This window comes from Alosa sapidissima, chromosome 11, assembly GCF_018492685.1.
Source record: "Alosa sapidissima isolate fAloSap1 chromosome 11, fAloSap1.pri, whole genome shotgun sequence".
In the NCBI taxonomy this organism is placed as follows: domain Eukaryota; kingdom Metazoa; phylum Chordata; class Actinopteri; order Clupeiformes; family Clupeidae; genus Alosa; species Alosa sapidissima.
The window spans coordinates 16,762,639-16,778,058 of NC_055967.1; the positions used below are offsets into that span (position 1 = coordinate 16,762,639).

Here is a 15,420-nt window from a genome sequence, read left to right on the forward strand (position 1 = left end):
CAGACCTTTTCCTGAGGACAACTCGTCTCTGCAAGACAAAACCAGCAGCGTGAAGTGAGGGGTACAGGAAGGGAGGAAGGGAGAGAGAGAGAGAGAGAGAGAGAGAGAGAGAGAGAGAGAGAGACCCAGAAATGCCTGTTACCTAATGACGGGATGTGGATGATCGTTCTTCTAGATGTGCTGATGTGTTTCCAGTTCTCAGCCAGATACTGCAGAACCAGACAGAACAGAAGAGGAGATAATAGAACACAATGCAGAACCAGACAGAACAGAAGAGGAGATAATAGAACACAATGCAGAACCATCTGAGACGAGACGGCCACTACACAAACTAGAAGGAGGAACATAGTCTCTCTTCCTCTGTCTCTCTGGGCCTTAGATAAATCAAGTATAAATCACATTAATTAAATGAGCTAATGGCACTCAATCAAACATCTCCCCCCTATTAATCCAGCAAGACACCTACATGACGCTTCCGCCAGGGCATGATAAGGACATAATTACTTGAGTTGGAATGCTCAGAGACTCAACATAACCTATCCACGACATGAATTATTACTGTTATTATTTGAATGTCACTCAGCAACCGTAGGATGACATCAGAAAAATGTGCAGTGGTCTCTTCATTTTTTCCAGAGCTGTACATGAATAAACTGACACTGACATTGACATGACAAAACTACACTTATGCAAGCACTCTGGGGGCAAGGAGCTGTCTAGTGGCTGTGCTGTACCTGGCCTGTTATTAAGACATAAGAGCGGTCAGTGCACAGAGCACAGGACACTAACCAGCTGTAGTAACCTGACAACTACAAAAGGGATATGTCTGCTGAAGGTTCAATGTCTGGAAAGTGAAGGGTCAAGTTAACTCTGCAGAATGGACGACCCTGACTCCATTTCACACAGCTGACAGAGACAGAAGCAGAGAGACAGCTAAGTGGAGCAGAGAGACAGCTAAGTGGAGCAGAGAGGCTCCAGGCAAACCTGAGTGGCTGTTGCCATAGTGCTGACCTTTGCCCTGTGGCGGCAGTTGTGCAGACTGCGCAGGCGTCTCTCCTGCAGGGCCCGGCGCACACGGCTCAGCTGGGCGTGCATGAGCCAGGAGAGGGCGATGGTGGCCACGGCCCAGCGGCTTCTGCGGTGCGCCAGGTAAGCCAGGCGCGCTCGGTGGCGCCTCCAGCAGGCCTGCAGGCGCACCGCGGCCGCCTCGCGCCCGCCCTCGCCCCAGTAGCGCCGGCCCAGGTGGCCCACCAGCCCCCGCACCTCCTCCTCGTTCTCCAGCGTCTGCAGCAGGCGGCTCTCCACGCCGCTGAGCCGGCAGCCGTGACCGCCCGCTCCCGCGCCACCACCCTGACCCCTGAACTCCAACACGCCGCTCTGCACCAGGTCGGCCAGCCGCTCCCCGCTGACCAGCGCCATGGGGACGGCAAAGCGGCGCAGCAAGCGCTCCAGGCGGTCCAGAGCGTCCTGCAGAGCCCCGCCGCACAGGCAGTAGTGCTCTTGGAAGCGCAGGAAGTCCGAGCCCAACCGGTCCGTGTGACCGTCCAGGATCACGAAGGGGAACTTGCTGTTGGGCGTGGCCCTGGGCACGGTGAGGGACTGGGGAGGAGGAGGAGGAGAGGGGAGGGGAGGAGAAGGACAGGAGAGGAGAGGAGGAGGAGAGGACATGAAGAGGAGGAGAAGGACAGGAGAGGGGAGGAGAAGAGGAGGACAGGAGAGGAGAGGAGGAGGAGAGGACAGGAAGAGGAGAAAGAGGAGCAGGACAGGAGAGGAGAGGAGAGGGGAGGAGGAGGAGGACAGAAGAGGGGAGGAGAGGGATGGGGGAGAGGAGGAGGAGAGGAGGAGGAGGAGGACAGGGAAGGGAAGGGGAAGAGAGAGTCAGAGACAAAGACATTCACAAGCAATAAGAGACAAACACACTGAAGTCTACTTTACCAAGGCCTATTCCTGCTGTGCTCTTATTCTTCCACAACAAAACTCCAGTTCCAAATAGATTCAGATCATTTCTTTAAAGGAGAATTCCGGTGTGATATTGACAAAAAGTGTGTTGAAACATGATACCGAGTGTGAACGTATGTCTCATAGCTCATCTCGGCTTGTCCCCTGCACTTAGAAATCTGGCGCTAGTTAGCCGATGCTACCAACAGTTTTTCGATGGGGGTGCCTCGGGCATCGGCCTAGCCATGCAAATAAATCACTGTTTTACACCATTTACGAGGTTCAAAGTAGCTCCATACTTCATTGGTAGACTTCCGAGGGCCTTGACATTTAAAACGAGACATTGAGAACTTTGAAAAAGCACTTTATTTACAGTTTATTTACAAGACGATTCCGTGGAAATGCATGGATTCCGGTTGCTTCCAGTAGCAGCAACTGGAATCCATGCATTTCCACTGAATTATTTTTGGAATCTGGTCCCTTATCATACCTGTTCGTACTTGTCGCTCGACTTATCGTGACTAAATTCAAGATGGCGGCGAACGGTAAACTTCATGAAGGTATTGTCTGTATAAATTGTCTCGTAAATAAACTACCAGTGCTTTTTCAAAGTTCTTAATGTCTCGTTTTAAATGTCAAGGCCCTCGGAAGTCTACCAATAAAGTATGGAGCTACTTTGAGCCTCGTAAATGGTGTAAAAAGAGTCTGTATAGTCATCAGTGTTTTAAAAATGTACACATATACAATTACAAACAATATGCTGTACAGTATACAGTATCATTCTTAAACACACTGGACATTGCTGGACATTGCTGGACATTGCTGGACTGGACATTGCTGGACATTGCTGGACTGGACATTGCTGGACACTGCTGGACATTGCACATTGCTGGACATTGCTGGACATTGCTGCACATTGCTGGACACTGCTGCACACTGCTGCACATTGCTGGACACTGCTGGACACTGCTGGACATTGCTGGACTGGACATTGCTGGACACTGCTGGACACTGCTGGACTGGACATTGCTGGACACTGCTGGACATTGCTGGACACTGCTGGACAGGACATTGCTGGACACTGCTGGACATTGCTGGACTGGACATTGCTGGACACTGCTGGACATTGCTGGACACTGCTGGACACTGCTGGACTGGACATTGATGGACACCGCTGGACATTGATGGACACTGCTGGACATTGCTGGACTGGACATTGCTGGACACTGCTGGACACTGCTGGACATTGCTGGACTGGACATTACTGGACATTGCTGCACATCGCTGGACACTGCTGGACACTGCTGAACATTGCTGGACTGGACATTGCTGGACACTGCTGGACACTGCTGGACATTGCTGGACACTGCTGACTTAACAGTCTCAGGAGGCACTGCTTCCCTCAGAGGTCCTCACACGTCCTGCTGCTGCTGTACATTGTAACTGTTGTTTAAAATAACACTTCCCTGCTTGCATACACACACACACACACAAACACACACACGTGCATGCACGCGTGCACGCACGCACACACACATAAACACACACACACACACACACACACACACTGCCCGGGGTCAGATGTCACACACAGAAGGGCCCTCAGTAAGTAATATGTGCTGTAGGATTAAGGCCAGGATTCAGCCAATACACCTCAGACACAGCACATTAGCGCTAACGACCACTGGTCACTGCTCTCTGCCAGGCCAGAGGCCACTTCCCCCAGGGCGCAGCTCCTGTGTCCAGCGTTTTATCTGCAGCCGCAGTGACAGGGTGACCAGGGCATTCCAATAGCCCCGGAGCTACCTGTGACACTGTGGCAAGGGGTCAGAAACAAAACACCACTGGGTAATGGACGGGAGCCACACTTCAAACACACCCTTAAGCCAAGCTGGAGTATGTGTGTGTGTGTGTGTGTGTGTGTGTGTGTGTGTGTGTCTGTGTCTGTGTGTGTGTCTGTGTCTGTGTCTGTGTGTGTGCATGCGCAAGAACGTGAAATTTTCTCTGCAGGTTGAATGGAGCCCATTGACGTCCGTTACTGAATCGCCAAAAACCCACAACGTGTATTTTGTTTGCAACTGGGAGCTTTGCCATAGGAGCATGTGCTGTGTGCTGGCTGGTTCAGGGGATCTTCAGTAGAATTTGGTGCAGGCTGTCTATTTGGGGGTGCATTCTGGGAGATGGTTGTGTGTGATTCTCCTACCAGACTGGTGAGGGGAAGGAGGCGGGTTCCCCTGTGCACCTCCACACGTTTGTCGGACTTGGAGGCCGCAGAGGGTGGGCGAGTCCCAGGCATCTGACCATGAGCCTCAGGTGTGTCTTTACGCCGGACCACGTCTCTCCGACGTTTACACACCCTCTCTGAGCTGCCTGAGGGCACTGCAAAACACACACACACACACACACACACACACACACACACACACACACACACACACACACATACACACACACACATTCAAACACTGCTGAGAGAGATATCCTAATCACACATTTTAATGGTAGCTCGTGCAATGTCTTGGCTAAGTCAACCCAACATTGGAAGATTAGTCAAATCTGTCTTCCACTCATGAGCTTATCTAAATAAACCGTATTTATAAAGAACTGAAAAAAGAACACCAAGGAGAAGTGACTCTTGTGTTTAACTTCGCTCCAGTTTTGGCTCCTGTGTGTGTGTGTGTGTGTGTGTGTGTGTGTGTGTGTGTGTGTGTGTGTGTGTGTGTGTGTGTGTGTGTGTGTGCGTGAGTGTGTGCGTGTGTGTGTGTGCGTGTGTACAGTATGTGTGTGCGCGCACTTAATCGCCTGTGTGTTGTAGTAATCAGATCTCGACACAGGGTTTGATTGCCAGGGAGGCCAGGCCATTGTAAGATGGCTCTTGTGCCAAGTTCTCTGAAATCAGGCCATTTTCCGAGGGGGTAGCGGAGCTCTTTTTCCTGCTCGCTCAAGCACACCCACACACACACTCCCTCCGCAACAGTGTGGCAGTAATTCATATTAGCCAGCGTGTGTCACTCTCCAGTGAATGAAAACAGACTGCAGAGATGAATGACTATATTTACTTTGTTTCTTACAAAATAACACACACACACACACACAATCACATACAGACAGAAACATTAACAAAGACATAAACATTCACACAAAACACACACAGCATCCAAGAAAGCATCAGAGTGAGCAAAAACACAATACGAGCTCCAAGCTGCCTGTGTGATTATTCTGAATAAAAAAATCAATACGAGCTCCAAGCTGCCTGTGTGATTATTCTGAATAAAAGTGGACTTTAAGAGACGAACCCATCTTGGGGAGACTGGTGTCCTCTCTCAGGTGGAGCTGGGCAGCCTTGGGCAGGACTGCGGCCTCAGGTAAGCTCAGGTCACATGGCCTCTCTAGGAGACTGGCCAGCCCTGAGGGGCACAACACACACACACACACACACACACACACACACACACACACTCAAAGTTCATTTTTGCATTTACGCACTTGGCCAACACTTCATTTCCAGAAAGCATTATTTAGCACTTAAGCACTAAGCGAACTTCCAAACTGATTCAGTTTGAACAGTTCAACAATTCAGCAACTCTAGTTTACCAATGCTTTGGGAAACACATCCCAGGGTAGATATATACATTATCAGGGTGTGAGCTTCCTGGGGGTCAGTCCCATCACCTTTACCTCCATCAGCTATACTACAGGAGTACAGGATCTTAAGAGTGCTTGATAGCAAAGGATATTCCAAATTAAAGGCATCATTATAGATAATTAACAATGATAAAATGGAATGAATGATATTTCTTGTAATTAACTATTCGACTTCCTGATTCAAGAAATAGAGGAAGTGATCATCCTTACCAGCCTTCATATCCTCTTCAGAGAGAGGCGGAGCAAGGAAGAGGGTGTTCTGGACTCCGCCGGGCACGATCGCCAGTGCACCCACAGTACGACCGGTCACCACTTTCTGCGTCGGCATCTAGAGGAAAGAACCAGAGTTTAGTCGCCTATTAAGCTGCATGCTATCTAATCATCAGCTGATTATGCTATCAGCATGCTATCTAATCTCCACTGTCATCGCAGGCATACTGTATGACAATTAGAGCGTCATAGGGCAAACGCATACATGTACTGTACTGTATAAATGAAATAACTTGCACTCAAGCATGCATTATGGTTAACAGATGTCCAGAAAGGCACCTAACTTCAGCGCATATTAGATGGAGTCCCCTGGCTCTGGCTACTGGATACAGCATACAGCATACAGCCTTTTCTCTCCTTGCTGAGGGTGGATTAAAAACTCCACTCCAGTCTTCCCATCCAAACCAAAGCAAAGCCCAGCAAAGAGGAAATAAGCTCCATGTGAGCAGCGTGTTCACAGGGAATGCTATTAGCTGTGGATCACTGACTCGCAGGCTTTCTACTCCAAACACAAACTTTGTTGGAAAAGGCTGGAGAGCGGCATCCATTAATCAGGCCACTGGCAGCTTGGAGATGTCAAGCAATATGAATCCTTTTTCCCCCAACTTCCAGGGTCTGTGAGCACTGTGTGCGTGTGTGTGTGTGTGTGTGTGTGTGTGTGTGTGTGTGTGTGTGTGTGTGTGTGTGTGTGATTGTCTGCACTGCGTGCATATATGACATAAACACCATTCTTTGGCATGTGTGTGTGTGTATGTTTGTGTGTGTGTGTGTGTAATTGTGTGAGTTATGTGCAAATTACATAAACACTATTTAATGTGTGTGTGTGTGTGTGTGTGTGTGTGTGTGTGTGTGTGTGCGTGTGTGTGTGTATGTGTGTGTGCGTGTGTGTGTGTATACATTTGTTCACAATAACTGAACTGTGCTTATCTGTGTGTGTGCGTGTTCATGTGCCTGTGTGTGTGTGTGTGTGTGTGTGTGCGTGTGTGTGTGTGTATGTGTGCATATGCCTGTGTGTGGTGTGTGTGTGTGTGTAAGGTAAGGGTTATGTTGTGTGATTACAACCAACAGATTTTCTGCATTCATTAGAGGGAGCAGGAGCCAAGGCACAGCAGTTAATGACATTGTAAACTGGCCAGTAAGCCCTTCCCTGCGGCAATCAATCACGAGCTGGCACAACTCTCTGTGTTCTCCGTGTACGCTTCAAAATAAACCGCTGTTGCCCCCCCCCCCCACACACACACACACACACACCCCTCTCTTTTTTTCCTTACATCCTACAGCTGTTTGAGATCCACGGCGCTCTAATTTCACATGGGACTGATGTCCAAAAATGGCCTGAGTCGCTCGGGCGAAGTCTCGGCCTCTCCGTGCTGCTCATTCGTTATCTCGATGGCATGCCGATGCGCTCTGCATCCCTCATTGAGAAAAATAAACTGACCCAGGGGCCAGGGCGCTCTGGCCGAGATGAAGACCGCTGCACCGCACGCCCGCTTCAGAACGGCACTCACAGCACTCAGTAACTATGGAGGCCATTTTGCACTGACCACCGTGAATTTAAGCAGGATAAAACCAACAACAACAATGACAGTCACAACAATGACAGCAACAACAACAACAATGGCATCTATCCACAGCCAACTTTCTTGAATTACCCAAATATTATAGTGTCAACTCTGTACACCCACACCCTGTCTTACCCCTCTCCTTCATCTGCCCCTGGTCTGTTCATTCTCACCCCACTAGCCAACGTGACTGGCCCCAGGGATCAGCATCATGGGGTACGGACAACGGAGCCTCCACCCAGGCGAGCACTACTCTCCCAGCATGCAGCACTGCGGTATAATGTGCGTTGGAGGAGAGGCATGAGGTGTGGGGGAGGCTGGGCAGAGAGCCAGTGGCTGGCAGTTGGGGAAGCTACGGCTGTCTTCCCGGCATGCGGGCACAGGTAGACGCGGCACGGCGTGGCGGTCCTGAGACAGATGTAAGGCATCGGCCCATACCGTAGCCATCAGCCGTCAGACCACCACATGCGCACGCCCACCGCAATCTGCGTCTGCCATGCCACTACACGGGGACGACAGGGAGGGAGACAGAGGGAGACAGAGAGAGAAGTGAAGAACGAAGGAGAGAGAGAGGGAGAGAGAGAAAGAAGTGAATGAAAAAAGGTTGAGAAGAAGGCAGAGAGGGAAAGATGGAGAGAGACAGGGAGAAAGAAGTGAGGGAAGGAGATTGAGGTAGCGAGAGAAAGAAAGAAAGAAAGAAAGAAAGAAAGAAAGAAAGAAAGAAAGATGGGGCCTTGTTAAGAGAGCATAACAAAAGAGAAGCCAAAACGAAAAAAGAAAAGAAAAGGGAACACACACGGCATGCCAAAACAAATGGTGACCTTTCCAGAGATTAATTTGTTTACCAGACGAATGTTTTCGCTGTCAGTGCCAAAAGCAGGTGACCTTCAGGTTCCATCTCCCGTATGGACGTGCCTTGACTAGACTCATCTGTTAATACAAATACGTCCTGTCCCATCACTCCTGTCCTGTGTGTCAGCTGACATCTGCTGGGCTTAGGGCGACTGACAGACACAGATAAAGCCAGCTAGCCAGCGGATAACTACAGACCATTCATTTTAATTAGTCAGCGGAGCACACCTGCCCTGATTTCTGCGCACATTTCTCAGGAGAGCAGCGGACTTTATATATTACAAGGCTATTTATGGACTGAATCAATATGCCTTCAACAGACACTCAATCAATATCATGTCATGTAGAATAATTTAGAGAGAAATCGAGTCACCTTAAAAGAGATGTGCTAAAAATAATGATACTACGTCCCAGCCCCACCACAACACACCCTCATCCAACTAACCATAGCCCTCCCAACTATTCTCACCAGCAAAACAACAATCATAGCTTTATTTTCTCAAAGTAACCCAATCTTCCATATGTTTTTTGATTGTCAATATAACAACGTCAATAACATCTACAAACATCCAAATACTACACATGTAGTAATTGTGAAGAAACTGACTGTATTTGCCGTCCTTTTGGGCAGTTCTGGGAACTGGATGGCGTAGTTCTGGTACATCACGTCTCTGATTTTAGGATGCACGGGATTGGAGAGCAACCGCAGTGTGAAGGCCGCCTTGTGCTGTAAGAGAGAGAGAGAGAGAGGGGAGAGAGAGAGAGAGAGAGGGAGAGGGAGAGAGAGGGAGAGAGAGGGAGGGAGAGAGAGAGAGAGAGATCAAAACATGAGGAAGGCCTCTCGGAAAGATCTCTTGAAAGCAGTGATAGGTTTATACAGATGGTAGGTTAAAAGCAATGCAGGCGATAGGATAGAGCCTGGAAGTTACCTTCTGCCCAGGTGAGGGTCCGACATTTTTATCTTTTTTATGAGGCCTGACTGGAAGACTTTCAAGTGGTGGTCGCCTGTGTACAATTCAAACAGGTCTCATTAATCATTCATCACTCTCTAAAAAGATTGATAAACAGATAAAAAGATATAATTTATTTATTTAATCTATTTATTATACCATTGTGGTATCTGCACAATATTAGATTCTAGATTCTCAATGCAAGGAAGAGTTAGTATGTGCTTATTCACAGATTTTAAATACTCCTCAGCATGCCTCTGAAAAGAAAAGAAAACAGTCAATCAGTAGCCTACTCATAATCTGAAATGGTTATTACAAATTTTAATTTTCAACATGTAAAGTTGTAAAGAGTCATTCTAACTTGTATTCCACATTCAGTTCTCTGAATGGCTGTCTCCAGAGCCTGGATGCCTAAAGTCTCGCCTCCATCTTGAAGGGTGATGCGATGTAGGCTCCGTTTAAGTTGTTTCAGGTCATCTTGCACCTGTGCATCAAACGCCAACAAGCCATTTTCAATCTGTTTTCTGATTTTGATTCCAACATTTTCGGTGAGTTGATGGGAAACATTTATGTAAATGTACATTATCTAGGCTGTATTAACTGAATAGAAAAGTGTAATAATACGTTTATCTTTTGCTCAAATCATAACCATTATTTTTTAACACAAACAACAAAACTTGGCACAACGTTTGCAAAGCCTCACCTGAACTAAGACACGTCCAAGTGCATCTCCTTTTTTGAAGATTTCCGCCATTCTTCATACAGATCGTAATGCGAAGTAACGTCAGTGGTCTTTAAACTGTCATCATGCAAGCGCTGACAGATTGGTCATATCTGCACCATGTGAATTTTGAAATATATCTAACATTGTAAGTAGTTTCTTTCCAGCCCACTGATATAGTACATGGCTTGCCCCCTTAAAAATGTCTTCCTAACAACTATGGTGTAACCATGACAACATGACGCGCACCCTTCGTCCTGGTGGCTTCATTATTATTGTAAATTGTGTTGTTTTTCAGGGGATATATTAATGATGAATATTGGCGTTTGGAAAAGAACATCAAATAGAGGGGCTACAATTTATCCTGATGCCCCCTTAACCAATTAACGATAACGTTAACAGCTTCTGAAATCCAAAAGCAGGAAGTGATATTTGGGTCAGAGTTGAAAGGTCCTAGAATTCAGTTGTTCGGCTAGCCCGTAGAACTGTGTCATTTTTGCAGAATTGCCTATTTTAAAATGTCAGCTGAAGAAGATATTGTTGTGGAACCTATGCCTTGCATTCTGGTTTCCAGTTCTGATCCGACGTTTAAAGAAGAAGAACTTATCAAACGTGAGTTTTTCGCAAAACCTACCCATCGACTCACTTAACGTTGCTTACTTGATAGCTAGCTGCTAGCTAACTAGCCGCAGAGAATGTCTAATAAGGTAAACGGGCTCTGCTAGCCGAATGTAGGTAGGGAAGGTTAGCTAGAGTTAGCATATGAGCTAGAATTCACAAAGCCCTCAGACATCGGACATTTTTTTCTGAATGTAGAACATGTTGTTTACAAGCCCCAGTGATTAACAGACATTCTGTCCGCGCAATATTCTACACACTGTTCCCATTTGCAGTGTTGTATGCTGCTCCTGTAATCTGTCAACATTAGCTTGTATAGTAACGTTAGAAGCTAGCTGGGAATGGGCACAAACAGAGAATGCCTCAAATCATGTTAACTATCAGTTGTGGATGTCCATGTCGAGACACCCTTCTGTGCTGTCGGGGTCACCTACCAAGAGTACAAGTTTCTGTGTTGGTTCCTAAAATAAGAAAGGTGGCGATGGTTGTTATTACATTAACGTTAAGCTTGGTTGCTCGTTAGCTCAGCTGTTTTCTTTAGTGTTACTGCGTGTGGTAAGCCATCCTAACATGCTTCCGGGACATTTAGTGCACACATGCCTTTCATATATTTTAATACAAATGTAACTTTGATTTTAACATTCTATCTATTTTTCCGACTGCACATTTCGACTCAAAGTTGAGCGTGTTGTAGACTCCAGGAAATGTTTATAAGATCAAGTGCTTGCATTCTCCAGCAGGCGGCAGCGTTGACCTAGTTATTTTAGTTTTTAATGTTACGTAATGGCTGTTCAATGACAACCGAGTCAATAAAGGTACATGTTCGTGTACTTATGATATATGAAGTAATCCTGTATGTTACCTTCACAGAGATTCTTGGTACATCAACACTGCCTGAGCCCTCTAAGCAGGAGGACACAGTGATTTGGTACCCCTGGACAATCAGCAATAAGTACTACACAGCTGACGTGACCCTTTGTGTGGTGCCAAGCACGTTTCAGATGTGCTCAGAAGTTGCCCAGTCTATGCAGGCCTTTATTGTGTACTTCAACAGTGCAGTAGTAAGTATCATTCATTTTCCATACATTGTAGGGGTGTAACGGTACACAAACATCACAATTTGGTATGTACTTCGGTGTTGAAGTCAGGCTTCGGTTAATTTTTTCGATACAGTAAGCCTGTAAATACTGACATTACACTAACATTACACACATAGCCTAACATTCACTGACGGTATTGCTGATACTCAATATTGCTAATATAAGCAGGAGATTAGTATTTTGGTGTCAAATATTTTTTTTTGGAAGTAATTAAATAAACTCACAAATGGTCCACCACTTAATATGTTTGTGTGGGAACTTTTGGTATTGTATTGAACCTCTATTGAACCTGACATCCTGTACCTAAATGAATCGGTACAAATGTATATCTTTACACTCTTAATATGTTGTATTTCCATATTCACCCCATGTCAGATATAGTAGTTACACTATGTTATGCTCCTGGGATATTGCAGAAAGATGGTCTCAACAGTGTGTCACCTTGGTTACCAATAGTTGAGGACCTGGCTCCTGAGGTGCTCATTCTGGCATGTGACCATGTGTCTGATGATGGTAAGTGCCCCATACACTGTGTGTGTGTGTGAGAGTGTGTGTCAGTATATCATCCTTATGTCAGTTACATCCTATGACCTCATATTTATTGGGGTAATAGCCTGCAGCTCATGCTGGCCTCATGTGGAATGTGGAAATGGTATTGCACAAGCTAAGTTAGTCACAATGGTGATTTGCTGTTTCCTGTTTTGCTCAAATGTCATCTCGTGGTCTGATGGAGGGTGTCTGTGGTTAGTGAACTAGTGGTTGTGTAGTGAGCACTGTGGTAAAGGCATAATTGACTCAGTTATGACTAATCCAGATACCATATCCACACCACACAAGTGTTCCTGATCCTGACCCTGATGGTGTGTGTGTGTGTGTGTGTGTGTGTGTGTGTGTGTGTTGCAGGTGTTAGCAGACAGGAGGCTCAGCAGTGGTGCCTGTCCCATGCGTTTGAGCTGGTGGAGCTCAGCCCTCAGGATCTTCCAGATGAGGATGGTGATTTATCCATTTTACTCAATGACTTCACATGACTCATTGCGAATATAAGTCTGTCATGACCACTATTACAACTATTATTGCATCGCATGCATCTATCAGTTAGTTTCCTAATTGTAAGTCGTTTTCCCCCTCTCTCTTATGCATATAAATATACAATGGAAATCTAGTTATTACTTGGCCATCATGCTCATCTGCACTACAGTGTACTGTCCAGACGTCCATCATGCTCATCTGCACTACAGTGTAACTGTCCAGACGTCCACGTATGCTCTTCTTCCTCACTGTGTTTTTGCTGTAACAGACGACTTCCCTGAGTCCACGGGGGTGAAGAGGATCATCCAGGCCCTCAATGCCAACGTGTGGGCCAGCGCCGAGATGAAGGATGGAGGTGAGAGGGGGGGATGGTAGGCAGCCATTAGTGGCATCTCTGCAGAGCAGGTTCACACTACAGGCTATTGTGTTTGTTTAAGCACGCGTGTAAGATGAATAAGTTGTTGCATCTGAGTCTTTTATCTTAGACGAAGCATCGGTTGTGATCTTATAATAAAGGATTCATTACCAAAAATGACGTACCCTAAATCTGATCCTACACACTGTATAATGTCAAGTGGGCACACATGTTGAAACAACTGTTACGGAGATGAGAAGTACAGCGTATCAGTTGATCAGAGAGTCAGAGGCCATGTCAGAAGTGGGTCTGGGTGGACTGCCTGCTCATGTGGGTTTGTTTTGGTTTTCCATCAGAACACAATCAGGGCTTCGGTCTGTTGAGCAGCCTGGTGGCTTCCAGACATAACAACCCCCGGCCCAGCCAGGACACACAGGTGTGTGTTTGAGGACGTGAGTGTGTGTATGTGTGCGTGCATGCGTGACTGTGAGCGAGATATATTTTATGTCAGAGGTAGTTTCCATACTGATGATGTGTTTTTGATGATGTGTGGGAGATTTTGTGATCACAGTTCTCATACTGATCTGAGGTGTGTGTGTGTGTGTGTGTGTGTGTGTGTGTGTGTGTGTGCTGGTTAGTCGTCAGGTTCCCCAGCAGAGATTGTCGAGGAGATCATAGAGGAGCCGAGGACGGTCAGGAGTGAGTCCAGTGCCGTGCCGGGACAAGTTGTGGGTAAGACTACGCACCACTACACCAGCGCACCACTATACCAGCGCACCACTACACCACCACCGCACCACCACCACCACTACCCCAGCGCACCACCACACCACCACCAGCATGTTTTTAAGTCTGTGTGTGTGTGTGTGTGTGTGTGTGTGTGTGTGTGTGTTATGTGTTCAGATCCGATGACCGACATGGACATCCAAGAGCTGGCCAACCTCACAGCCGGGGATGCTGACGTGGAGAACTTTGAGCGTCTCTTCACCAAACTCAAAGAGATGAAAGGTATCTGCCCTCGCACCACCACACCACCTCAAAACTGCACCACCTCAAAACCGCACCACCGTACCACCATACCACCTCACCACCGTACCACCTCACCACCACACCATCACTTCACCAAACTCGGAGATGAAAGGTATCCGCCCTCGCACAAAGCTTCTGTGGAGCCGTTAAACAACCTCGATAGCACGGTGAAGAAATCCTGGGAGGTGGCGGTCCGGCCAGTCGGCCACTTGTGGGTGTCAGTCCATTAGCGGTGTCCCCCAGGGCTGTCCGTGTGAGCAGTGTGTGATTGGCTTTTAAGGAGCGAACACTTGCAGCGCAGCTCCTGTTAATGCCCAAAGCACATTGACGGTAGCGTAACACCGCATTGGCATTGCATGACTCATGCCCTCCAGCCCTTCTGTTCGCAGGGCTATTTTTGCCGTGACATCTAGTCTCATTTACACAGCACAAGGACCACGAGGAGACTGCAGGCCTCACCAAGGTGCTGTTTTATTGCACAGAAGAGATGGCAGTTTCCATCTACATCTGTTAAACTCTCTCTCCCTCTCTCTCCCTGACAGATAAAGCATCCTCGTTACCGCACGAGCAGAGAAAAGTCCATGCAGAAAAGGTATGCATGCATCAAGCTGGGATATGTGGGTGTCAAAGAGAATGAGAGAAGTTTCTGACCGGTGACTGACCGTTTTGTTCCTTTAGGTAGCCAAAGCGTTCTGGATGGCGATTGGTGGAGACCAAGACGAGATTGACGGCCTGTCCTCGGGAGAAGAGAGCTAACTGGCACTGCCACCGTAGCCGCTTCCTTACTGCCCAGGCCCCACACCTCACCCCGCCCCTCTGCCCACAACTCCCCAACACAGGGGCAGCCGAGGTCAAGGCCCTCGGTGGCCGTTAGAGGGCAGGGACTGACCTGAGCTGAAGGCAGAGTTTTAGAGGGGGAGGAGGAGAGAGGAGAGGAAGGAGACTGTGGGCCTCATTGTGACATTTTCAAAAGAGAGATTTACTCATTAGCCCACCATCAACCCCCCCCGATTCTAAACATGTTAATCGGGCAATGCAAAGTCCTGCTGCCGGAGCACCACAAGGATGAAATCTTGCCAGTGCCCACTGGCACCATATATGGGCTTTGTACCTGGCTTCCTGAAGAAGTTCCAGAATGCAGCTCTAAATTAGGCTGGAATCTCCATGTCTTGGAAGTTCCCAATCATGACTGACTCAGAGTCAAATTGAGCATCGGTGACCATTTTCCCGGGTGTTTCTTACCCCTAATATGTGTTCCTGATGTAGTATATTAATCAGGCATTATTTGGGAAGGGTAGTACATTACCACTACTATATTGTAATAAAATATGTTTGTCAATCATGAATAACT

General features: G+C 47.3%; 2 protein-coding genes across 2 annotated transcripts in view; one reads left to right on the forward strand and one right to left on the reverse strand.

Annotated features, from left to right (window-relative positions):
• Nucleotides 1–10,143, reverse strand: part of iqch (IQ motif containing H) — a 35,509-nt gene extending 25,366 nt beyond the window's left edge. The window contains exons 1-10 of the mRNA XM_042109554.1: nt 9,921–10,143; nt 9,579–9,701; nt 9,377–9,474; nt 9,197–9,272; nt 8,875–8,994; nt 5,794–5,911; nt 5,235–5,345; nt 4,142–4,317; nt 1,012–1,599; nt 143–209 (exon numbers count right to left, since the gene is read on the reverse strand). Coding sequence (XP_041965488.1) covers nt 143–209; nt 1,012–1,599; nt 4,142–4,317; nt 5,235–5,345; nt 5,794–5,911; nt 8,875–8,994; nt 9,197–9,272; nt 9,377–9,474; nt 9,579–9,701; nt 9,921–9,971 — 1,528 coding nt within the window. The 5' untranslated portion in view covers nt 9,972–10,143. The remainder of the gene's footprint in view (nt 1–142; nt 210–1,011; nt 1,600–4,141; nt 4,318–5,234; nt 5,346–5,793; nt 5,912–8,874; nt 8,995–9,196; nt 9,273–9,376; nt 9,475–9,578; nt 9,702–9,920) is intronic.
• A 110-nt stretch (nt 10,144–10,253) lies between these two features.
• Nucleotides 10,254–15,415, forward strand: aagab (alpha and gamma adaptin binding protein). The gene is made up of 10 exons (XM_042109555.1): nt 10,254–10,550; nt 11,427–11,617; nt 12,073–12,169; nt 12,560–12,649; nt 12,954–13,040; nt 13,397–13,476; nt 13,679–13,772; nt 13,944–14,048; nt 14,612–14,661; nt 14,748–15,415. The coding sequence occupies exons 1-10, from the start codon at nt 10,457–10,459 to the stop codon at nt 14,823–14,825; spliced, it is 966 nt and encodes a 321-aa protein (XP_041965489.1). The 5' UTR covers nt 10,254–10,456; the 3' UTR covers nt 14,826–15,415.
• Nucleotides 15,416–15,420: the final 5 nt, after the last annotated feature.

Bases quoted from the DNA above. Each gene is read 5' to 3' on its own strand.
- aagab (XM_042109555.1), top strand. From the start codon at position 10,457: ATGTCAGCTGAAGAAGATATTGTTGTGGAACCTATGCCTTGCATTCTG. The intron at 13,477-13,678 runs GTGTGTGTTTGA...TGTGCTGGTTAG, and splicing joins GGCCCAGCCAGGACACACAG to TCGTCAGGTTCCCCAGCAGA. The intron at 14,049-14,611 runs GTATCTGCCCTC...TCTCCCTGACAG, and splicing joins CAAACTCAAAGAGATGAAAG to ATAAAGCATCCTCGTTACCG.